The sequence below is a fragment of the Oryctolagus cuniculus genome, chromosome 5 (assembly GCF_051225735.1).
Source record: "Oryctolagus cuniculus isolate XC-2025 breed Fujian yellow rabbit chromosome 5, ASM5122573v1, whole genome shotgun sequence".
NCBI lineage: Eukaryota > Metazoa > Chordata > Mammalia > Lagomorpha > Leporidae > Oryctolagus > Oryctolagus cuniculus.
This window is the reverse complement of record NC_142871.1, coordinates 52,950,661-52,975,849: the sequence shown is the minus strand read 5'-3', so window position 1 is coordinate 52,975,849 and position 25,189 is coordinate 52,950,661. Positions and strand designations below refer to the sequence as shown.

Sequence of the window (25,189 nt, the reverse complement as noted above, 5' to 3'; positions counted from 1 at the left end):
GAGATACTCAGCAGACTCATAGAATGGCAGATGTCCTAAATAGCACTCTGGCCTCAGAATCAGCCCTAAAGGCATTCGGATCTGGCTGAAAAGCCCATGAGAGTATTTCAGGCATGGAAAGCCAAGACACTCTGGCAAAAGATCTCTGTGAGTGAGATCCCAGTGGAAAGAACAGGTCTTCAAAGAGGGAGGTGCCTTTCTCTGAAGGGAGGAGAGAACCTCCACTTTGACTATGACCTTGTCTAAACAAGATAAGAGTCGGAGAACTCAAGGGGCTTCCATAGCCTTGGAAACTCATGATTGGAGCATAGGGAGATTATTGATGCCATAAACAGGAGTGTCAATTTGTAAAGTCAACAACAGGAGTCACTGTGCACTTACTCCTCATGTAGGATCTCTGTCCTTAGTGTGCTGTACACTGAGGCTTAATGCTATAACGAGTACTCAAACAGTATATTTCACTTTGTGTTTCTATGGGGGTGCAAACGATTGAAATCTTTACTTAATGTACACTAAACTGATCTTCTGTAAAAAAAAAAAAAAAAAAAGGAAAAAAGAAATTATCAATTCCCAACTTGACTCTCACTGGGATTAAACATGACAATAGGTCTGATCTGATTTCATCATCATTTAAAAAAAAATCATCTATTATTTTTCACTTTATGTTTCTGTGTGGGAACAAACTGTTGAAATCCTTACTTAAGGTATACTAAGCTGATCTTCTGTATATTAAGATAATCGAAAATGAATCTTGATGTGAATGGAAGGGGAGAGGGAGTGGGAAAGGGGAGGGTTGTGGGTGGGAGGGACGGTATAGGGGGGAAATCCATTGTAACCCATGAGTCGTACTTTGGAAATTTATATTCATTAAATAAAAGATAAAAAAAAATTAAAAATAAAAAAAAAAGAATCTTAATGAAGAATGGGATGGGAGAGGGAATAGGAAATGGGATGGTTTGTGGGTGGGAGGGGTGATTATGGGGGGAAAACTACTATAATCCAAAAGTTGTACTTTGGAAATTTATATTTATTAAATAAAAGTTTTCTTTTAAAAATGGGATTGTTCTGGACTTGCCCCAAATGGTGTAGTTAGAAATGTGCCACGGGATTCCAATACAATCCCATCAAGGTGACATGTACCAATGCCATCTCACTAGTCAAAGTGATCAATTTCAGTTCAGAGTTGATCACACTGATAGGTCTAAGAGTCAAAGGGATCACATAAACAAGACTAGTGTTTGCTAATACTGACTGATAAAATAAAAAACAGAGAGAACGATCCAACATGGGAAGTGAGATACACAGCAGACCCATAGAATGGCAGATGTCCTAAACAGCACTCTGGCCTCAGAATCAGCCCTTAAGGCATTGGGATATGGCTGAAAAGCCCATGAGAGTATTTTAGGCATGGAAAGCCAAGACACTGGCAAAAAAAAAAAAAAAAAAAAAGAAGAAGAAGAAGAAGACCTAAATGAAAGATCTCTGTGAGTGAGATCCCAGTAGAAAGAATGGGCCATCAAAGAAGGAGGTACCTTTCTCTGAAGGGAGGAGATAACTTCCACTTTGACTATGACCCTGTCGGAATAAGATCGGAGTCGGCGAACTCAAAAGGCTTCCATAGCCTTGGCAACTCATGACTAGAGCAAAGGGAGATTACTAATGCCATAAACAAGAGTGTCAAATTGTTAAGTCAACAACAGGAGTCACTGTGTACTTACTCCTTATGTGGGATCTCTGTCCTTAATGTGTTGTCCAATGTGAATTAATGCTATAACTAGTACTGAAACAGTATTTTACACTTTATGTTCTGTGTGGGTGCAAACTGATGAAATCTTTACTTATTATATATTAAATTGATCTTCTGTATATAAAGATAATTGAAAATGAAAAAAAAATGGGATCGTTCTTCTTATGTGCCCCATACAAATTGTTAGCAAGATTATCTTTCAAGATCACAGATTACTCCTCTCATCTAAAATAATTAGCATAGGATCTTATTGGCTCTAAGCTGAACAGCCCCTTCACTCAGCCCAGCTTCCAAAGTGACCACCGCAACTGAGGGGACGGCCAACTAGGGTCAGTAACATTGCAGGCAGAACTGTATATTTCCTGTTGGAGTTGCCACTTGACTTTACCTGGCCAGCTTTCCTCCCAGGCCAGGTAGGTAATGGAAGTCAACAGGGTGCCTTCCCCAAGGAGGTTCACACCTCCCTTAGGATGTAGGCTATATGAAGAGATAGATGAGTCTGAGCCTCATAATTTACAAGGCTTTAAAGCCCACCTGGTTATTATCAAGCCCCCTTCTGTCAGGTTCTATTTGCTTTTCAATCAGAAAATTATTTGTAGCTCAGATAGCACCTTTCTTAGCTCCTCTAATAATGACTCTGTCCTTTGTTCTAGACCCTGTCTAGCCCACTTGGGCCTCATTCCTTTGTAACCATAACCTCTACTCTACCACCAATGGCTCTACTCCCAACCTGTGTGTACTGATGGTCCTCTCCCCCATTTAATGTTGTATGATTGTTCAAAATTTCTCTACAGACAAACCCTGCTACCTGCAAAAGTTAAGTGGCTTTTCTCCCAGTCTTGGCTGGAATCAGCTGAAAGCACATCCTGTCCCCATAAGGGTCCAGAGACACCCCCCCATTTCCTCTCCTCTATAAAATCCTCTCATTACTTGGTTAATGCTACTCTTAGGATCATTGGTTGCTGTTCTCACCCTGTCTCTTATACTACAGTGTCTAAGTGTTTACAGCAGGTTATAATGGAACAAACGAAGGCCTTCAGCAACCAGGCAGTCAACCAAATACTGCTACAGGGATATACTCGGCTCCCCACCCAGGAGACAGCGGCCTGAGACATCACCCTATGCCAGCGAAGAATACCTCGTCGCCCCATGTCAGCAGGAAGTAGCTCTAAAGACAGATCATCATCCCTCTACCCCTCTTGGACTTTTGGGACTAATATAATCCCATACAAACCCTGCTTTATAAAAAACAAAAGAGTGGAATGTTAGGAAACTGGTGCAGTTTTAGCCAGGTGGCCACATGGCCCAGCTACCTGAGCCAGGCTCCACCCCCATTCTAACAGGATTCGCTGCTCCTGCTTCCCTGGCTGCCCTCTGGCAAAGTTTTAAAAGGGCCTGTTCCTGAACACATGCTGTGCTCTCTTGGCTCTTCCCTCCTGTGCTCACTCGGTTCCTCTCTCTAGCCTCTTCCTCTGGTCTCTTAGCTCTCTCTCTTGGCTCCTCTCATCTCTCTTCTCTCTTCACTCCTTGCTAGCTCCTCTCCTCTCTGTTTCTCTCTCTTATACTCTCTCTCTCTTTTTCCTTTGCCGCCCCTTCACTCCGGTCTGTAGGGTGTTCCCCAATAAACTCTTTCCCTTAAAAAAAATAAAAAATAAATAAAATAATTAGCATAAATAAACACTTGTGCCTGTAATGGTCGAAATGATATCTAGGTAAAAAAAAAAAAAAGTCACTTGAAATTTTTATTAGTACTATAGAAAAATTCAAAGTCCTGGGGGCCGGCACTGTGGCCTTGCAGTTAAAGCCGCTTCCTGTGGTGTTAGCATCCCATATGGGCGCTGGTTCAAGAACCAGCTGCTCCATTTCCAATCCAGCTCTCTGCTATGGCCTGGAAAAGCAGTGGAAGATGAAGCTCTTGGCTACTGGCTTCAACCTGACTTGGCCTTGGCCTTTGCAACCATTTGGGAAGTGAACCAGTAGATGGAAGATCTCTCTCTCTCTCTCTCTCTCCCGTTCTCTCTTTCTCTCTCACTCACACTCTCTGCCTCTGCCTCTCTGTATCTCTGCCTTTCAATTTTTTAAAAAAAAAATTACAAATAAACAAATCTTTAAAAAAATTCAAAGTCCCTGCCCTGAGTCTAGATTTACACACTCTCTCCCCGTTTCTGCTGGCCTACAATTGCCCAAATCAGGCCTCTGTCATTTCTAATCAGGTGTTTCCTAAAACTTCCCATATCTCCAGCCTCCTATGGTTTCTGTAGCTGGCTATGGATGACCAACCTCCTATACAGTCAATTATGGATTCCTGAGCACATCCCCTGGGGAACATCCAGGCTGCCCAACCTCTCTCTAAGTCCACTTACTTGCCGTTGTTTCTTTTTTTTTTTTTAATTTTTTTTTTTTGACAGGCAGAGTTAGACAGTGAGAGAGAGAGAGACAGAGAGAAAGGTCTTCCTTTTTCCATTGGTTCACCTCCCAAGTGGCCCCTATAGCCGGCGTGTTGCACCGCACCGATCTGAAGCCAGGAGCCAAGTGCTTCCTCCTGGTCTCCCATGCAGGTGCAGGGCCCAAGGACCTGGACCATGCTCCACTGCACTCCCAGGCCACAGCAGAGAGCTGGACTGGAAGAGGAGCAACTGGGACAGAATCCAGCACCCTGACCGGGACTAGAACCAGGGGTGCCGGCACCACAGGCAGAGGATTAGCCTGTTGAGTGGTGGCGCCGGCCACTTGCCGTTGTTTCTACTCTCACAATCTGTGCTTCAGTTACATGAAGCCACATGCTGTTTCTTATACCTACCCTGCAGTTCTCAACCTCCCTTCTTCATCCCTGCTCTCATTTTTCCCGTTATGTCCTGCCTAGTCTTGATTTGCATCCATATCCCTCACTGTGCATCTCACATGACACTCAGCCTCCAAATCCCTCAAATATCTCATTGAAGGGTGAAGTTCAACTCTGCTACCTCCCCAACAATCTCATCTCTTGCTCCCAAACTAGGAATACCATGTTGTTCTGATACTCATCTTGACATGATCCAGCACAGCTAATTAGGCTCTGATCTGACTTCCAAGAAGATCATTCTCCTCCAGCCTTTTTAATTAGGTTCACTAAATAACCATGGCTTGTGTCTCAGTCCTTGCTGGGTGTCCTGATTGGTGCATTGGTTCCAGTGTGAAAGGAACTCTACTTTGCCCTGAGTGAAACCCACTGTACTCCTGAAGACATTCTCTGAAGTGAGAACACTCTTCTTGGAATCACTCTACTTAGTGCCTTGATCCCTACTGACAGATTTTCATAATGCTGCATGTTTGTGTGGATGTCTGACTATCACCTCCTGGTGACAACCTGTTGGGACACTTTATTACTCCACGTTGGGCCTGCTGGAATCAGATGATCTTATGGGCTGCCATCTGTTGTGCCTTTCCAGACATAGTAAGACATGGTAAGCCTTGATCTGGATCTGGTCAAAGGCTTTCATAACTCAGTGTGAAAGTGTCATTGCACTATTGTTCTAACTCCCATCTTGGTGGTGTCCCAAACAGAAGACCTCCTACATGAAGACGTCTTCCATTCTTTTCGGCTGGCAATGAACTCTCCTTCCTCTATGCTTCTGCAAAATATTCCCTATTCCATTCCAGTGGGTTCTTCTGCTTCCTACAATAAGTGACTTATTTAGCTATGACTTATATCTCTACCATATGGCAAGTTCCTTCACTAGCACACGATAAATACCCAACAAAAAAATTGATGAGTCAAGCTATGTCTAGAAGGCAGGACATTTCCCACTGCATATTTGCTTTATTTTTAGTGGGGTTTTGTTTTGTTTTGTTTTACTTTTTTCTATTTTAATACAGGGATAGAATATCTAAGTTAAAAGCAGATTTAGGAAGCTTTTCATTTAACATTCCACTTATGGATGAAGAAACTGAGCTCCCAACGATGAAAGACAAAACCAAGGTTTTTGGTGCAGTAGCAGCTAAATTAACCCAACAAACAGAATGAAAGCAAGGACAGGTAGAAAGCTACTTGTGCTCATTCTTCTGGAATGGTGCTGCTGAGCACCATCTGTAGGGAGGGCTGGTCTCAAATGGTTTTTAGCATCATGGGAAGCTAGTGCCTGTGGTGCCCCCAGGGGGCTTAGACCTTCATCTGGCACTCTTACAGCACCCTTTCCTCTGTTAGTGGAGCAAATGAGATGAGGCAGCCAGTAGTAAAAGCAGGGGAAGTACTAAGATACTCTTGAAACCCAGTCATTGCAACCCTGTGGATACCAGGTGAAGAGGAATAATTTAAAAAAAAAAAAAAATAGAGCCATGTTTTCTTGTAGTCCATCTTCATCTCCACCCACCACCACCAAAACAAAAATGAAACTTACAAATAAATTTTCTTGTTAAAATGGAGGACTGGGTGGGGCAAGTGGGGAGGAAGGTGGTAGCTCAATTGGTTAAGCTACTGCTTGCAATGTCAAATCCCATATCAGAGTGCAGGCTCGAGTTCCACCTCCACATTCAGTCAACTTCCTGCTGATGCATCCTGGGTGGCAGCAGATGATGGCTCAAGTGCTTGGGCCACTGCCACCCACCTTGGAGATCCAGGTGGAGTCCCAGGCTCCTGGCTTAGGATTGGCCCAGAACTGGCTGTTGCAAGCATTTGAGGAGTGAACCACTGGATGAAGATATCTCTAAATAGATGCATAATAAACAAACATTAAAAATAAAGATGAGGGACTGAATGTGTGAATTTTTAGTTCTACTCTCTTCTCAAACCTTACTTATTACAGTATAGAAGGAAATTTCTTTTTGAGATTTATTTATTTGAAAGGCAGAGAGAGAGAGAGCGATGATGCACTACCCAAATGGCTGCAACAGCAGGGCTGGGCTCAGCTAAAGCCAGGAACTAGGAACTTCATCCAAGTCTCTCACATGGGTGGCAGGGGCTCAAGCACTTAGGCATCATCCACTGCCAGTCCAGGCACAGCAGGGAGCTGCATAAGAAGTGGAGAAATCAGGAAACAAACTGGAGTTCTCATCTGGGATGGAGAGGTGGTCAGGGTCAGGGAGTGACAACCTTCAGGAACCTACTTTATATATCAAATGCCAAACACATGAGACAAAACAAATCAGTAAATTTTAATCTGCAAATTAAAAATACTTTGTTTTTTTCCTATTAAAATGAACATTATTCAGCTAAAAAATTAAAATATGTGAAAGGGCTTATAGCAGGAGCCCTGTACTCTATCTCATCCCCATCTTCCAATATGCACATATTATGTGCTGATATTTACCTCCATGTTCCTAAATACTCAGCTTTTACTAATGACCATTGATCTTTCAATTTGGAGGAAAAGATGGGATTGGATAGATGAAGGAGAAGATTATGAAATCAAAAATTCTGATTTGGCCAAAATAAATTTGAGTTGCCTAATAAAATCCAAATTGATGTGTCAATGAAGTAGGGACATGTGAGTCTAGCATTCAGTCAAGACATAAGGACTGGAAATATGAGTATAGTTTGGGACATGCAGGTATATAGATGAAGGCCAGAGATGTGCCTTTTCAACTCTACATAATCTCTATTCTTTGGAAAAGCATGATTCTGGCCACAAGGGGCTGTTTCCCCACTAAATACTAAAAACAGGGTCAAATGCCAGAAATATTAGCTCAGGATTCTAACTGACCAAATCCATTATGATAGGAAATTTTAGATTACTTTTCATAAAAAGTCTTCTAAGATATTATCATCAGCCAAAACTGTAGCCCATTGAAGTTCAAGAAAATTAACAGGAAATTATAGAGCATTTGCATTAGAAAGCCAGTATCATGGACCTCCCACCCCCATTGCCTACCGTTGTCATTCGGGCCTTGCGCAAATAGGTAAGAAGGTCTCCTCCTTCCATCAGTTCTAGGATAATGTACTGGGGTTCATTTAGCAGACAAACACCAAGCTGCTTCAGAATGTTGGGATGATTAAATTTGCTAAAAGGTGGACAGACACAGGATGGATAACATGACAATGGCAGGAGTCAGTTGAGGGTCATTACAGAGTACATAAGTTCTTTATCCATAGTTTCTTTTAAAACTGCTGACTTATTTTCTCTAATAAATGAAAGATTCCTTTTTCAAGAACTGGTCTATTTGTTGCCTTAAGGAGGTAAGATGGCAACCCCTAGTGGCAATGCATAGGCATAGAATGTGTGTATGTGGTGGGGGAGGATCAGAGAAGAAATAACATTTATATTAAGTAGTTTCTGTATTAGAAAAGACAGTAATTTTGACTAATAGCCAACTTCAAAATATTTGAGAGCATTATGTTTTATATCATCTCAAGTGTAAGTGTAGTTCTGTACCTTTTGGAGAAATAACTGCAACATGCAGGTTTGGCTACAGTGGTTTCTTAAGACATCAAAACAAGCCCCAAACAAGTGACTGGAACCCATAGTTAGGATCCCACGGCTTTAAGATGCCCTTGAGCAGTTTCCATGACCATAAAGGGACTAGAACCCTGCAGACAAGTTTACTAAGGCAAAGGCTATTTTCACTGACATCATCACACTTAGAAAACTCTCCCTTACTCTCTATTTGACCCATTATAGCACATTTACAAGAACATAAGCACATAAAAAGCTTAACAGCTTCAGAATTCACTTGCAAAATCTGTTCTTTTTTGAAGACTAAGGAGAGTCTTTTGCCCCAGGTGCAGGCTTTGAGGACTGGTTCTATAGAATATTTGTTACTACATATACACAGTTAGTTTATTTCTGTCTAAATTTTTCAGCCCTGTTTGTTGTGGGCATGATTTGCTATGTCAGATCACTTTGGATGTTAAGAATCCAAGAAGCAGATGGAGTAATTTCTTATCCCAAACCAACAGAATTTTTAGAGCTACCCTGATACCTCATCAAATGTGCCTCCTTGAGAAATTCTATCTTCTCTTGATCTGTGGATCCTTTCTTCAGAGTCTGCACAATGTAAAATAAGTCAGGAATGAGAACAGCAGACATTTATGAGAGCTTAGTGGGTTAATAGAAACAATCTTTATTTTGTTTTGTAATATCCACCCAGAAAGCTGGACAATGATCCCAGATATGGCACGTGCTTTGCAAACGTTAGCTCCTGTAAGTCTTAGCATTCAAGTAGGAAAGTCTGTTAGATGAAAAATGTATCAGTATTTATACAAAGTTCTCTCAAAATGCAGACATTCAAAAATATATCAAGTTTCATGTTAAGAAAGCCAATTTCTTCATTTTATACTCAGTATATATTTCTCCCATTTATTTGTTAATAACACACTATTTATTTCTTGGAGGCAATATGCCTAGTCCCCAGTAATTGTTCTAAATTAATTACAAAAACTGTGTTTTGAAATTTTTCACCCTCCTTTACAAATAAAGGTGATTATATGACTCAGTTCTGGTCAATAAATTAAGAGAAAAACTGCTAAGGGGGATAGAGCTTTGTAGAGAATATCTGTAATTATTTTACCCATACAAATTCATGTAAGTATGGTGACAAAAAACATCAAGGAGTTCAAAGATCCACATTACCTTCACTGCTACTTTGATTTCTCCACTTCCAGCTCCTAAGATGTCTACTGCTGTCCCTTCATACACTTCTCCAAAGGCCCCACTTCCCAACAAGAGACGCAGAGTTAGTTTTTCCCGAGGGAAAGTAGGAAGATTTTCAATCTCTTCTTGGGTCGGAAGAGTACTGTAAAATAACAATATTTTTGTTATCCCAAGGTAAGTATGGTTTATAAGCTTTTGTTAGTATTAGTGCTTGTGTTTGAAAGAGAAAGAGAAATCTCAGCACTTTGCAGTGTTGCGCATTCTGTTGTGATAGAGTGAAATTTTGTGTTTCTATTATACTTCCCTGTTCTACCACCTTTCCCTCAGAGACAGAATGCTACTTCTTTCCCAGGCAGCTTCATTTTAATAGAAATAAACTTGTGCATGCATTGCTTTGAGATTTTTATTGTAGTTAGTTCTGACAAAGCTACTAGTTACAACTTCAAGTAGCCAATCTGTGTTGAAAGCTATTACAAATTAGCAATAAAAACATCTAGGTTTATAAGCTTTTACTTTGATTTTCACATTTAATCTCTTATGTAAAACAAAACCTACAACAAAAATCAACTCCATTACTGTCAGATTAACTTTAATAAAACAAATATTTCCACCTGAAATATTATGAGAAAAAAATGTCTCTACATTATAAATGTTTTGAGTTTTTAATAGAGAATTTTGAATAATAGGTACAGTATTTTCTCATTAAAGAAGAGTCACCTCTGAAGAACTAATTTAGGCCACCTCTGTACACACTTCAAATCCTTTGTTTTTGTGCATTGAATAATAAATTTCAAGAAGCAAGGCCTATGACCAGGTAATTACTTTTTGCATAGACAATAATACTGTGTCTCATGAAGAGATACTTGAATATTTTCTTTAATTATGACAATGGCAGAAGTTCAGACTCTTATATCTTAAAGAGCTTTTGCAGGCAATCACCTTACAAAATTTGAAATGGATGAAAAATGGCCTTAAGCACTTATACAAGATATTTAGAACTCTTCTCTTATTAATTGCAGCCTCCAGTTAAACCAATCAGGGTACAGTCTACTCTCTTCTGTTTTTTATTTTCCAATTTATGTGATGAAACACTCAAAAAGTAATGGAGTTTTGTTATTTTCCTTACAGGACTAAAGACTTAATTAGCCATTTATCCTAGGTCACATTCGAGAGTGGAAAAGAATATTTTTGATCAATTATACTAGAATAACAAGCATAAACCAGTACAGCCCTGGACAATACAGGTTGTGTGGACATTCTCATTCTTGTTGTTCACTCTCTGCCTAGATGCTTCATGATGGTGCCTGCGCTACTTACTGTATCGCATAGCAGGCATTAGCCAGTCCCACTCCAGTGCCCAGACCTCGCAACTCAGCCAGTTCTTTGTCTTCATTTATAAGAATGGTCAGCCCTTCTTTGGAAGTCTTTTGATTCTTTAATCTTCTATGCCAGACTGAAAAGGAAAGAGATAAAACTAAGAAAATAAAATATTGCTTTCTTTTCGTTTAGGAAATGTTAACAATTCATTTTCAATGTTTAGATATAAGGACACAGTTGCTAGCACAACAAACTTAATTTAAAAATATGTCCATAAATAGAAAATTCATTTACATTCAGGTGAAAAGCCATATAAAAACAAATACAATATACTGCATCAATCTTCATCTCATTTCTCAGAATAAAGTTTAATTCATTTCATACTGCTGTTACAAGCAACTTGACATTGCAACTTATTTCTCCAATCACCCATGAACTAGAGTCAAAATAAACCAAAGCTGGGGCGGGCACTGTGGGAAAGCGGATAAAGCCGCCATATGGGAGACCTGTAGGAAGCTCCTGGCTCTTGGCTTCAGATCGGCACAGCTCTAGCCGTTGTAGCCAACTGGGGAGTGAACCAGCACATGGAAGATCTCACTTGTGCTCTTTTCTCTCTCTCTGCCTCTCCTTCTTTCTCTGTGTAACTCTGAATTTCAAATAAGTAAATAAATCTTTAAAAAATAAAATAAAATAAATAAATCAAAGCAAACTTGCATAATAATTATTAATGAAAGAAACTCATTTCTAAATCTAGACATTTCTGGGTTATATTTGGTTTACTTAAAGGCATGCTTCAAGATAATGACATATTTTTAAAAAAATAAAAGAGTGCATATCCATTGCTGTTCATACACACATATTCAAATACATGGGAACATTATTAGAATGAAGTCCACCAAATAATGGTAGCAGTGCCACCCACAAGCTGATTGTTAAATCAAGAGTGACTTGTATTGTCTTCTTTGTACAAAAAGTTATTTTATAAGGATTTCAATGTTATTTTTAAATATGAAAATATAATTATGTCAATACAATCACCCATTTGTGCTAGAACATTGACTAGTACAAAATTTGAAAACAGAGAAGATGTTCTGAGATATGATTGTTATAATTTGAATTTTAGTTCATGGTAGCTTCTGTACGCAAAAGATTAGTTTTATTCAGCTAAAATTCCATCTGAGGGACCACCCAGGCAAAACTTAGTACCTTTGCTGATGCAAAGGTTTTTCAAATCTGAAATGCTGTCACCACATTCCCCCTTTAAAGTCCCAGTGCAAGTCCACTATCCCCAATGATACCTTCTGAGACCTCTAAAACTTCTATTGATGTCTCATCTCTAAACTTAGAAGACCAGTTGCACTTACCAGTGCATCTCCTACATCACTGTTATGTGCATTTCACAGACTATTCCCTCTTGTTTTTATTTAACACATAGTTTTTTATTTTCCTTTTCACACAAGTATATCTTATCTTCTTCATTATATGACAAACTCCTCAAGTCAACAATTGCATTTTATCACTTTATATTTCCTTCCACTCCTAGGTTAAGGCTGTGCATTTGGTATGACCACCCATCAAAGTAAAGAATGTTGATGCTTCTTTTAAAATTCTTGTTTCAATTTTATATTTATAATTAACACTGATTAGAACCCTCCTCACAATACAATTTTTAAAATAATTTATGACTTTTCATTACTTTAATAATTCAGTTTTCTCATGCATTCACACACACCTGCTAGTAAAACTACATGCACTGCTACTAAAAGCAAAGAACCAAATTAGCTTAGCTATAATCAAAAATCCATGAGTTCTGAACAAAATAAAGATCTTCAAGTCCTGAGAATTTGATATCCATAGAATGTCTTGAAAGCAAAATAGCTGGTCTGAAATTATCTCATATTCATCCACTAGAGTCATGGATTTAAGCAATGGTGAAGAACAAGTAGGTGATGAACAAGCAGGGAAGCAAAGGTCAGATAAAGGATTCTTCGCGCACTACTTCTTCCCAGTAGGAGAGCAGACACGCAGTCAAGCCTATATGCCAACTGCCAAATATACTGCAGTCATATGCGTAATTCTGGAGGGACTGGCTTAGTGGCACAAACATCAGCTGTACAATACTTAGAACCTTGGAACCACAGGTTTAAATTCTGGCAAGGTCAGCTGAAATTTTTAGCTTTCCAAGTTAACTGAAGGAGTTCTACCTATTATGTGCATGGGATCTATGAAAAGAAATCATTCACATTTTAAAGTGTTTTAGAGCATATAATTCCTATCAGTTTGGAGAAAGAACAAAGATTTAGAACTCTTAGCAAAACATTGGCTTTCTTTATCCTGAAAGAGTTCAACTTTATGTTTGAATCTTTTCTTCCAACTTTCCCTTATAACTTTTTAAGACACAGCTTCCTGAACTGTGCTTGAGTATTCTTTTCTGGTAAGTATCATATCTTCCTTATAATGCTTCAGTGAGTCAGGGACTATTAACATCAGCAAAGGAAAGGGGAGGTCATGTATGAAGGATCTTCAAAAACTTCGTGGAGAATTCATGTTATGAAAAACTATGCATGGATTTAATTTTTTGGCACCAAAATAAGAATCTTTTAATTTCATTTTCCATAAACTTTTTGAAGTACCTTACTATCTTATAACCAAAACCAGGACATTTTGGAGACTAAAAGTGATATTAATATTTATGTTTAAATAACAAGAATAAGCAGAATATGTGATCACTATGATCATCCTTTATTTGATTGTCCTTTTTGGGGTTAGCACTGTGTTTTCTCATAATTAAACTAAATCTTAAAAAAAGGAGGGAGGTACTTCTAGCACACTGACATAAAATGAATACTGTAAAATAGCCAACTTTATATTTACTTAGTCTAATTCTTCTGTTTTTCTGGTCATTTATAGATGGGCATAGATTTGAATAAGCAGGTTAGACATCTGAAGAGAGAGTAGATCCTACAAGCCAGAACTGGCACTTCTGCAAAAGAAGCTCTGGTCATTCCAAATCAGGCTGTTTGTATGGAGACCAAAACGATCCTCACCACAGATTGTCACTGGCCTCCCATTAATCCTACACTTTTTTGGACTCAGTTATTTTTCTTTTATTTATTTATTATATTTATTTCAAACTATAAGCTATAAAATGCTAGATATGTAGCCAATAATAAACAAGTACTGTTTTTAAAAGAGCTAAAAGATGGTACTCTTAGAAGTAGTTTTATCTAAAGTACACCATGAATCATAAATACAGATCTATTTTTCATAGTTACCCTACATCAGAAATAAGTCATGAAAGTTAGTGATTATGAAAGTCTAGTAACATTGTGACCTTTATGAACTTAATCAGGTCATGTTTCATGCAAAAGATTATATAAAGTAAAAGATATAAATCAATATAAATTAATCAGTATGATCAAATAAACAGTTTATTATCCATTTTTAAATCTATGGAATAGGGGTTAGCCAAGCAGTTAAGAGGCCTGTGTCTCCGCTGGCATCCTATATGGATGCCGGTTCTGGTCCTGGCTGCTCCTCTTCCAATCCAGCTCTCTGCTATGGCCTGGGATAGCGGTAGAAGATGGCCCAAGTGCTTGGGCCCCTGCACCCACAAAGGATACCAGGAAGAAGCGGCTGGCTCCTGGCTTCGGATCGGCGCAGCTTCGACCTTTGCAGCCATTTGAGGAGTGAAACAACAGAAGGAAGACCTTTCTCTCTGTCTCTCCCTTTCACTACCTATAACTCTACCTCTCAAATAAATAAATAAAATCTTTAAAAAAAAAAAAAAAAAGAGGCCTGTGTCTCATGTCAGGGTTTGAGTCCCAGTTGCAGTCCTGACTGCAGCTTCTTGCTTATGTATACTCTGAGAGAGACAGCAGTGATGGTTCAAGTAATTGAGATGCTGCCGTTCACCTAATAGTCCAGAACTACAGTCCTGGCTCCCTACTTCAGCCTGAGCCATTCCCTAGCATTGCAAGTATTTGAGGAGTAAACCCATACAAGGGAGATCTCTGCATCTGTCTGTCTGTCTTTGTCTCTCTGTCTCTTTCACTCTCTACCTCTCAAATTAGTAAGTAAACTTTTAAATGAAACAAAATCTATGATACTTACCAAATGCCAAGGGGATTATAACAACCAGAAATATTCCAACTATAATAACAAGTATAAAACTTGTTTCAGGTATCCAGAAGCCATCTAATGATATAAAAGAGAAAAAAATTAATTTACAGAATAAAGTTAAACAGGCTCAGATCTACCTAAGCACATAAAGAGTGACATGCCAGAGCCTAGTGGACTTTTGAAAGCCAGTTGTTACACAGTAGTAGTTTGAACTCATACACAATGAGAGTGTTCATATCACAGGAAAGCAAAATCAAGGTTGTTTTTTTTTTTCTTTTCTTATCCAGAAAGCCAGTTTACCAGCACACCACTGGAACACATGCACCCAATCTTCTACTTTAAAGTAGCTGATGATACATATATAATCTTTTCTGTGAATTTGGGACAAACTGAATATTATATAGTTGGAAATAATTTTGTAATATCTTCATACACACTAATTACACAGATATTAACCTCCAAAATATAAACATGGTTACTTTCTCATAGGTAATTTCTGTTCAGTAGAGAAGACAAACATGGCCTGCTGATCCAGTCTGGCTGCAGAAACTAGAAACTAGAATGACTTTTATATTTTTTAAGTAATATTTTCAAAAACAAGAATATATTACAGAAAACAAAAGGAGCTCACAATTGTTTGTCAAGCTCTTACATAGATATGTATATAATGCAATAAGAATGCTTTATGTTTTATATAGAATGTGTGTATGCAATGTTTAATAATTCATTTTCTCTAAGAAGCATCAGTTTAGCATTATAGTAAGTTCATTTAGGTTAGGTATTAAAGAATGAGAAGAATTTTAAGTTGGCAGAAAGGACGGGAAAGGAAATCTCAGCTAAGGGGGTGCAGGGTAGGTAATGGGGGCCAAATAGAAGGCCGGAGAGCTAGTGACATAAAAGCTTTTTACAAGCCTGATATTGCTGTAGCATAGGGGCAAATATTAGGGAAAATGAATCACAATTGGAAGACAACCACAGAAGATCTTATAGGCCACACAGAAGTTTCTCACTGATTTTGAAGGCAGTGAATGAAAAATCATTTTGGGTATTCAGAGAGGCTAAGTAGTCTAGTTGGTGCTTCAGCTATATTAACTGTCAGAAGTGTGATAAAATTAAGAACACAGGCAAGAAATGATACTCAAATTAGGATAGCCAAGGTTCAAATAGCAAGCCAGAAACTCATCAGAGAGAAATTTAGATTGTGAAATCAATAGAACCCAGTGACTGAGAGAAAAATCAAACATAGCTGAGGCTTCCGGCCTGTGTGATTAGAAAGATAATACACCATGAACTACAATCAGATGCACAATGGAAGAAGGAACTATTAGGGAAGTTAAAGAATAGATTTAGATCTCTTGTGTATAAAGTGAAAATACTAGGAACAGGATAATAAGGCTGGACAGATAAAGACCAGATTGTGGATAGCCTTGGAAGCCTCCTTAGGAGCATGGAATTGATGTGGCAGGCATAAAAGAGTAGGTCATTATTACTGAGAGGAAAGACTACATGATGGTGATGGTGTTTTAGTAAGATCACATCAGATGTATTGAATAGTTCAATTAGAGTGGCTAATATGTTATACAGTCATTATAATTCTTACTAATGTTGAGAATATACCTACCAATATCACTGAACCTTTATGTATAACCTAGTTTTCTAGACAGACATTGTAACATACCTCCAGCTAGTAAAATATTCTCACTGATTCCACTATATTCACCAAATCCCAGGTTATTTGCAGCTGCAACTCTGAATTGAAATGTTCCTTTCAGGTTTTTGGATTTCCATGTGCAAATGCTGCTGCAGGATCCATTAAATGCCATCTTCCACCTCACATTCTGTTTTTGTGAATCATTTGCAGTGCCCTCTCTGCAAAAGCAACAGAGAAATACTAGATATAGAAAATATATGTGATAATATACATGTTACCTCTAACTGCTCATGTATCATTTTATTGATAACTACAAAGAATCTGCTATTGCAAGTTGTACCCTTGAATCTCATTCATCTCACATGATCTGGTGACTGAACATGGCATGCTTTTATAAAATCACTCTAGTGGTGCATGAAGCCAAACAACTTAGCCCACCAAGAAGTCTATGAATAATCAACGGCCAACAGAAGTTGAAGATTATTTATTTACTATTTTCAAAATTTTTATTTTTACTTTATTTGAAAAGCAGAGAAACAGAAAGATGTTCCATCCACTGGTTCACTCCCCAGATGACCACAACAACCAAGGCTGGATCACACCAAACCAGAAGAACACATTTTTAGTCTCCCAAGTGTATGGCAGGGACCAAGTACTTCAGGCATCATCTCCTACCTCCCAGGATACACATTATCAGAAGCTATTTTAGAAGTAGAGAAGCCAGGACTGAAACTAGACACTCCAGTATGGGATGCAGGTATTCCAAATGATGTAATAACCACTGAGTGAAAAAAACCTTGCTCCCCTTTTCCTACTATAAGAATATGCAAACTATTTTCATAATTCCAAACACATAAAACAATTATAGGGGCCAGCACTGTGGCACACTGGATTAAAGTCTTGCCCTGCAGTGCCAGCATCCCATATGGGTGCCAATTGGAGACCTGGCTCCTCCACTTTTGATCCAGCTCCCTGCTAATGTACCTGGGAAAGCAGTAGAAGATAGTCCAAGTCCTTGGGCCCCTGTACACATGTGGGAGATCCAGAAGAGGCTCCTGGCTTTGGTTCAGCCCAGCTCCAGCTGCTGCAGATATATTGGGTAATGCATCAGCAGAAGGAAGACCTTTCTCTCTCTGTCTCTACTTCCCACTGTAACTTTTTCAAATAAGTGAAACAAATACTTTTTTAAAAAGCAATTTTAGGGGCTGGCGCTGTGGTACAGTGGGTTAACACCCTCGGCTGAAGCGCCGGCATCCCATGTGGGCACCGGTTCGAGTCCTGGCTGCTCCTCTTCCGATCCAACTCTCTGCTATTGCCTGGGAAAGGAGTGGAAGATGGCCCAAGTCCTTGGGGTCCTGCACCCGCGTGGGAGACCCGGAAGAAGATCCTGGCTTCGGATGGGCGCAGCTCCAGCTGTTGAAGCCAACTGGGGAGTGAACCATCGGATGGAGGACTTCTCTCTGCCTCTCCTCTCTCTCTGAAACTCTGGCTTTCAAATAAATAAATAAATCTTTTAAAAAAAGCAATTATAATTTTTAACTGGGAAGTTTCTATTTTTCTTAAGATTCATTCTGTAATTTGTTATTTATTTATACTATATCTGGAAAAAATACAGAATATAGAATGGATAAACAAAGTGTGATAGTACCACTACCAATATTATCATAATGTTTAAGATTCTCAACCTCATTATTTCCTTGTGTATTGTCTACACTGTACTTCAAAGTCAATTTGTGTTGTTCTTTGGATGAAACAGGGAAAGAGAACAAGACTTGGATTCAGAAGGCATGAAAGTAATGGCTTTAACAGAACCACTGACAGAAGGCAAGCTTAAGGTCTTCTAATTATGTATTCTCTAATAGTGAAGAAAACTTCAAGTCTGAAACTTTCCAGAATGCAATGGTTTTAGGACTTTGTACCAATGCATAGTAAGTTTAGGGATGTGTAGTAGAAATTAGTTCTGCCCCTGCCAACTGAGGGGCCATCCTGAATTAGCAGCATGATATGGAGGGCTCAACCTCAGGAGCAACCGTGAGTGGTTGAAATCAAAAGGGAAGCAGCATTGATCCCAACTGTTTCCAGGGGCTAAGATCCTAGAGACCATCCTAGGTTAAAGCATTGTAACATCATGACATTTTGTGAAGTCTCATATTAAGCACTGGCAATTTCACTTTTTAATAAGTCTGATCCAAGAGAAAAAGGCCTTGAAAAAAAATGGCTTTTCACAGTTATTGCCGCTGAGGAAGAGAATCAATATTTCTGCCATTGTTTCAGCATGTTGCATTTACAACACGATTTTTATTTACACATGTTTCATTGCATTGAGTCTTCACTATAACTTAGAGGTAAATAGCACCATTCTCATTCTATAGATGAAAAAATTAAGTTCAAATATGGAAAAGAACAAATATTTAAACACGATCTGTGCACAATATTGAATATTGTGCTCCCAAACGCATGTCCACTCAGATCCTATGACTGTGACCTTGCTTGGAAATAGGGTTAAGGCAGAAGTAATTATGTTAAAATGAGATCATACTAGATTAGGATGGGCTATAATCCAATGACAGTGTCTTTATAAGTAAAGGAAGACTTGGACACAGATGCAAACAAGAACACCATCTGGTGATGGAGGCAGAAATTTGAGTGAGCATCTATAAGCAAGGAACATCAACGACTGCTGATAACCACCAGAATCTAAAAAGAGGCAAGGAAGGATATCTTCTTAGAAACTAGAGATAGCACATTCTGACACCTTGATTTCACAGTTACAACCTTTAGAACTATAGGAAGTTCTAAGAAATTCTCCTGTTGTTGACTTAACAAATTGACACTCTTGTTTATGGTGTCAGTGATCTCCTTAGGCTCTAGTCATGAGTTTCCAAGGCTATGGAAGCCTTTTGAGTTCACCAACTCTGATCTTATTTAGACAAGGTCATAGTCAAAGTGGAAGTTCTTTCCTCCCTTCAGAGAAAGGTACCTCCTTCTTTGATGGCCCGTTCTTTCCACTGGGATCTCACTCGCAGAGATCTTTCATTTAGGTCCTTTTTTTTCTTTTTTTTTTTTTTCCCAGAGTGTCTTGGCTTTCCATGCCTACAATACTCTCATGGGCTCTTCAGCCAGATCCGAGTGCCTTGGGGGCTGATTCTGGGGCCGGAGTGCTGTTTGGGACATCTGCCATTCTGTGAGTCTGCTGTGTATCCCACTTCCCAACATTTTCATCAACAAGTATAGATCCCGACTAGTGTCCTACTTAAATAACTTATTTTGGGATATTAAAGTCAGAGCAATTTACTGCGTCATGCTATAGTCCTAACAATGGAGGCCCAGGGCAAGGATCATGTAAAGTGTATAGATGAAGCTATACACCTAAGGTCTCACTGAGGTGAACACACTGAAGGTATCCTGGCAAGAATTATCATGTGACCTGCTTGAACACAATTCCAGTCACGGACCACCAAGACAGTTCTGCAGGTCAGAATGCATTTTGCGCTGCATGAAAAACCTTAAGAGAACTTTTAAGAAGGTTTTGATTAGAAATAAGGTGAAGGAAATTCTCTAGCATGAGCAGGAAATTTTTTTAAGGTTATGAGAATGCCAGAGCAAGATGAAGCAAAAATAGATCTGAAACTCAAGTTGCCAGGATGATAATTATGGATGTGACTTTTGTCCTTGGAGCATCTTAAAAAGTGGTTTCATAGTCCCGTGAGGGGAGTGTCTTCAGAATTTGGAATTCTTCCCTTGAGCTGGCATGAAATCAATCCTTGTGAGCCAGCTTTGACTCACTGAGCTCCCCACACTGGCCAGGTCTGAGGCTGCATGTGTTTATCAGCCGCTGGTTTTCATCGACAGCGCACTTTCAGTGCCCAGGAACACACTGCAAACTGTAATCTTGACAATAGATAGGGAATCTTATGTGACCTACACACTTCAGTTCAATACATATTTTTAACCTAATTTCACATTCTGGAAAATACCTTGCATATTGACAGTTCTCACCATGAGGATTCACTTTGTTAAAATAAATTATCATTAGAAATGTACATGCATGTCATCATCTGACATCAAACATCTGCTCAGCTTCTTAAACAGAACAGATATTAAATATTGGATGCCAGAGCCAGGGGTTGCATGATTTTCATAAAATTATAATGTGCATTTACAGATTTCTGAAAATGATGCGCTCTGTCTTATAACTAGTAACCTAAGGCTGACCTCTAGGAATTGAGCAAAAGATGTAATGATGGACATAAGGTCCTTAAATGAAAGATCTTTTTTTGTTTATATATAAATACACTTTCATAAGCATTGTTACTTTTGATCATCTTACAACTAACTGTTTTGTTCTGTGTAGTTTACAAAACACTTCTGCAAACAGACATACCTGATCTCAAGGATATAGTACAAAAGTCTACTTCCATTATCTTCAGCTTGTTCCCAATGTATTGAGTTTTCACTCCCTTCTAATAATTTAGGAGTGCCTGGTTTACTTGGAACTCCAGCTATGAGGTGAAAAGAGGAAATAGTGATTGATATATTAGAAGTATAATTTTGCATTGATATCTTTCTACAGAAAATGTTTACTAACAGAAAAGGCAAATACATTAAAGAACATTTTTAAACATCCTGCCTGTTACACCACAGCAACAGTCCCATTTTGAAACATTTGGATATGACTACGTATTTTTAAATGAGTACCTGAATCTTTGATTTGTTATAGATTAGATGGACTCATGATAGAATTAACAATATGGCTCAGCTTTACACAAACCAAGTAATAAATACAAATAAAGGAAACTTTCACAAGCTCTGGGGCACTTTCCCTTCATTCTAATAGGGTTCAATTATGGGTGAGTTTCAGAGCACTAATTGAATAGACTGGTTAGATTTTTCAATTTCAGTTTCTGGAATACAGTAGTCACTTTACAAGTATTTGTTGCATACTCAGTAATACTATTTTTATTTAGTCTTCACTGAAAAATACCATTGTTAAACAAGAAATCAGAATACTAAAAGGAGAAATAATTTAATAATTTTTCCCCGTTTGGAATGCTGAAAAACCAAGGCACAATTATTTTATTATTGCCTGGAAGAACTCTTGAGTCTTCAATTTATTCACTCAAGCTCTAGAAATAATAATGTAAAGTGTACTTTTTTAAAGAAAATTTTCAAGCTCTAGGATTGGTGAAATAAGTGATGAGGAAAGAACTAAGTTTTCCAAAGGGTGGTAACTATAGTACTCACCTTTTGTCTTAAAGCTCTCTGGAGGTGAGGTGCTGTTTTCTCCTGTTGTATAAACCACCACTACTCGGACATTATAAGAAGTGTAAGGCTGGAGATCGGTGATGTTACAGACATAAGTATGACCTTGGCTGCATGAAGTTTTAACATGGTAAAACTCGTATCTCCACTATAAAAAGAAGTCTAAATTAATGTTTTTGTTTTCTTTTTTTTTTAACTTTTATTTAATGAATATAAGTTTCCAAAGTACAAATAATGGATTACTATGGCTTCCCCCCCATACCGTCCCTCCCACCCACAACCCTCCCCTTTCCCACTCCCTCTCCCCTTCCATTCACATCAAGATTCATTTTCGATTATCTTAATATACAGAAGATCAGCTTAGTATACATTAAGTAAGGATTTCAACAGTTTGCTCCCACACAGAAACATAAAGTGAAAAATAATAGATGATTTTTTTTTAATGATGATGAAATCAGATCAGACCTATTGTCATGTTTAATCCCAGTGAGAGTCAAGTTGGGAGTTGATAATTTCTTTTTTTTTTTTTTTACAGAGGATCAGTTTAGTATACATTAAGTAAAGATTTCAACAGTTTGCACCCCCATAGAAACACAAAGTGAAATATATTGTTTGGGTACTCGTTATAGCATTAAATCTCAATACACAGCACATTAAGGACAGAGATCCTATGTGAGGAGTAAGTGCACAGTGACTCCTGTTGTTGACTTTACAAATTGACACTCCTGTTTATGGCATCAGCAATCCCCCTATGCTCCAGTCATGAGTTTCCAAGGCTATGGAAGCCCCTTGAGTTCTCCGACTCTTATCTTGTTTAGACAAGGTCATAGTCAAAGTGGAGGTTCTCTCCTCCCTTCAGAGAAAGGTACCTCCTTCTTTGAAGACCTGTTTTTTCCACTGAGATCTCACTCACAGAGATCTTTTGCCAGAGTGTCTTGGCTTTCCATGCCTGAAATACTCTCATGGGCTTTTCAGCCAGATCCGAATGCCTTTAGGGCTGATTCTGAGGCCAGAGTGCTATTTAGGTCATCTGCCATTCTATGATGTTTTTGTTTTCTTAAAACAATCTTCCTTACATACAGAAATATGCAGGCCCATGGCAAGTGATTAAACCTTAAGTCTACTTTATATTAAAGAATCTTCACCACCTATAGCTGTTGTACTTTTTATGACAACTACAATGAACATGATGACAGTTCTTAAGATGAGCCCTAGGTGGGAAATGCACCTCTGATTCCATAGCATCAGGGAAAATTCAGAGCTGTGATGCTCCAGAATCTCCAAAAATGGATCCCTACAATAACTGAGGATGGCCATGGATGCAAGTTCACAGCCCAGGAACAACGATGCCATCAACTTCAGGGATTTACTAATTCCAAAATAATATTTGTATTCTTTGAAGAAGTCCATAGTGACTTTCAAACATAAACATTTAGGTTTTACCTCCTAACGCTCTCACCAGATATGTGACAATATCCTTACTTTTACACATAGGAAGCCTAGATCTCTAAAAGAAAGAATTTTTCGTCCATTATCATGTAGCTCCTTATTAACAGGGTTAGAAAAATACAGGAAATCTTGCTTTCATTCCCCTTTAAATTTCAGCTCTCTGCAACTTCTTTCTTTTAAAAAGTTCATTTATTCAGATCTTTAATATCATTTTTTAAAATGGTGATTGCTTTTCACTTAACATCCAAATCAGGAAAGACAGAGGATGTGGCATTTTGTCAAGGGTTCTTGGTGTATTTTTCCTAGTAGAGTTTCCTAGGAAGGTCAGTTTCCATAAATAAACTTTGCTTTACATCTCCTTTTTCATTTAGCATTCACAAGGTCACATCATTTCATCATTTCATTAGATGGACACCTTATAATAGTTTCCTATTCAATTAGGAATGACCTTTTATAGCACCTTCAGGGAGTGGACCACCATATAACACACTGGAAAGGAGAAAAGGGGATGGAGGACAGAAAAAGAGGAAAAAAACAGAAATGTTTTTTGATGTTGGGGACATTATTTGCACTAAAGGCATAAGTGTATCACTCTTACTGAGACAGATAACATAATGAAACAGATACAGTGAATCTATAATATTCACTCTGAAACTTCCAAGAGAAAAGATTAATTCCTGCCCAAAAACAAAAAAATCTTAGCTCTTTTTGCTCTTTCCTTCTTAATGATCTGTCATAGAAATTACCTCAAAGCAGTAATCTAGGTAATCCAACATTCCATACCATCCAGAAATTATCAGAGCTCCTGCAAATTTTGGGGAGATGTCTGACTGAGGGTACTGCTGGAAACGACAGAGTATTGGCTTCCCTACAGCAATGAATGTTCTGGGCAGACCACCAACATGGAGTGGTGCCATGGACTAGGCCAGTAAATCACAAGGGAGTCAGGACCTTCCATTTGTCAGAGGCCAACAAGTGCAGAGGTGAAGGCTGCCCCAGGGGAATTTTAGAATTGTTTGGGTAGGAATTGGCTAATATGTCTCAGAGACTGTAACTTCAGAAACTTTTGGGTTTGGCAGGGGTTTTCTTCGGCAGCTGAGAAAAAAAAAATTTTAATAAAGAGTATGAAAATAATTATCAAAGCAAAATAGATGGTTTCTCTCCATTCGTAAATAGAATATGTTTTTCTTCTATGCGGTGTTGTGATTTTTAAGTCTATGGAAAATAAGATTTAAATAGAAACTTGGCCTTATGTTCTACTTCTTCATTTTCCAGATAAAGAAAGTTTCAAGGAAAACAAATATAAACTTAAAGTTTACCCTTTTATTCTTCTTTCCTTTCTAAAATAATTAATAATTAAAAAGACAAATTCACCCTCATTGCCCATTTCTCAGAGTTTCAATATGGAGTTATGATAGCATGTCCAGTTGTCTTTTCATTATGAAGCAGTTTCAAGTTGCTCAGAAAAGTTTACTAACTAGAAGTCACTCCCCAATCTCAAAACCACAGTTTTCACGTGCTCTCATCAACTAATACTTGTAGATGGCTAGATGTAGAAATCACTCTATCTTCCATTTTCATCTTCATGCTTTTCTGAACATGTGGTGAGCAAGTGTAAAAACATGTGGTGAGCAAGTGGAGAAACAAAAAGCATTGCATGAAAGCGTTGCTGTCCTTTGCTCCAAACTTTGAAAGTGTGATGGCTGACTTCATGACTCACATTCCTTCCACAGACTACACTCAGGTAGGACTGTAAGGGTGAGTCAGTCCTGTGGTTATTTTCTGCATATCTGGGGTATCTACTCATTCACGGCTTCTGACTCTGTCTTCTCATCAGTGAATGAGAAGCTGGGGCATCATCGTTTGTAAGCATCATCATCATCTCTCATTTCATTTCTTCCATCTAGGAATCGACCATTACACCCTCCTCTCCTTGACTTTGGACTGAAATGCATTAGTCTTATTTAAATCAATGTCTGTAAAAATGCACTCTTCCAATTTCTTCAATTTAAGTGCATTTTTATAAGTTGACTATTTTTAAAAAAGGCAACAAATCATCAGAAATATGACCAAGAG

General features: G+C 38.4%; 1 protein-coding gene across 3 annotated transcripts in view; it reads right to left on the bottom strand.

The window, feature by feature from the left end:
- Nucleotides 1-25,189, bottom strand: part of ROS1 (ROS proto-oncogene 1, receptor tyrosine kinase) — a 168,288-nt gene that overhangs the window by 36,598 nt on the left and 106,501 nt on the right. For 2 of the 3 annotated variants that reach the window (XM_089333731.1, XM_051855385.3), the window contains exons 32-39: nt 21,647-21,812; nt 20,787-20,904; nt 16,430-16,620; nt 14,743-14,826; nt 10,630-10,765; nt 9,292-9,454; nt 8,642-8,706; nt 7,594-7,723 (exon numbers count right to left, since the gene is read on the bottom strand). In XM_089333731.1, the coding sequence (XP_089189857.1) occupies nt 7,594-7,723; nt 8,642-8,706; nt 9,292-9,454; nt 10,630-10,765; nt 14,743-14,826; nt 16,430-16,620; nt 20,787-20,904; nt 21,647-21,812 (1,053 nt within the window). Of the gene's footprint in view, nt 1-7,593; nt 7,724-8,641; nt 8,707-9,291; nt 9,455-10,629; nt 10,766-14,742; nt 14,827-16,429; nt 16,621-20,786; nt 20,905-21,646; nt 21,813-24,574; nt 24,707-25,189 lie in introns of those variants that run through there. The other variant, XM_089333732.1, reaches the window with a different exon arrangement.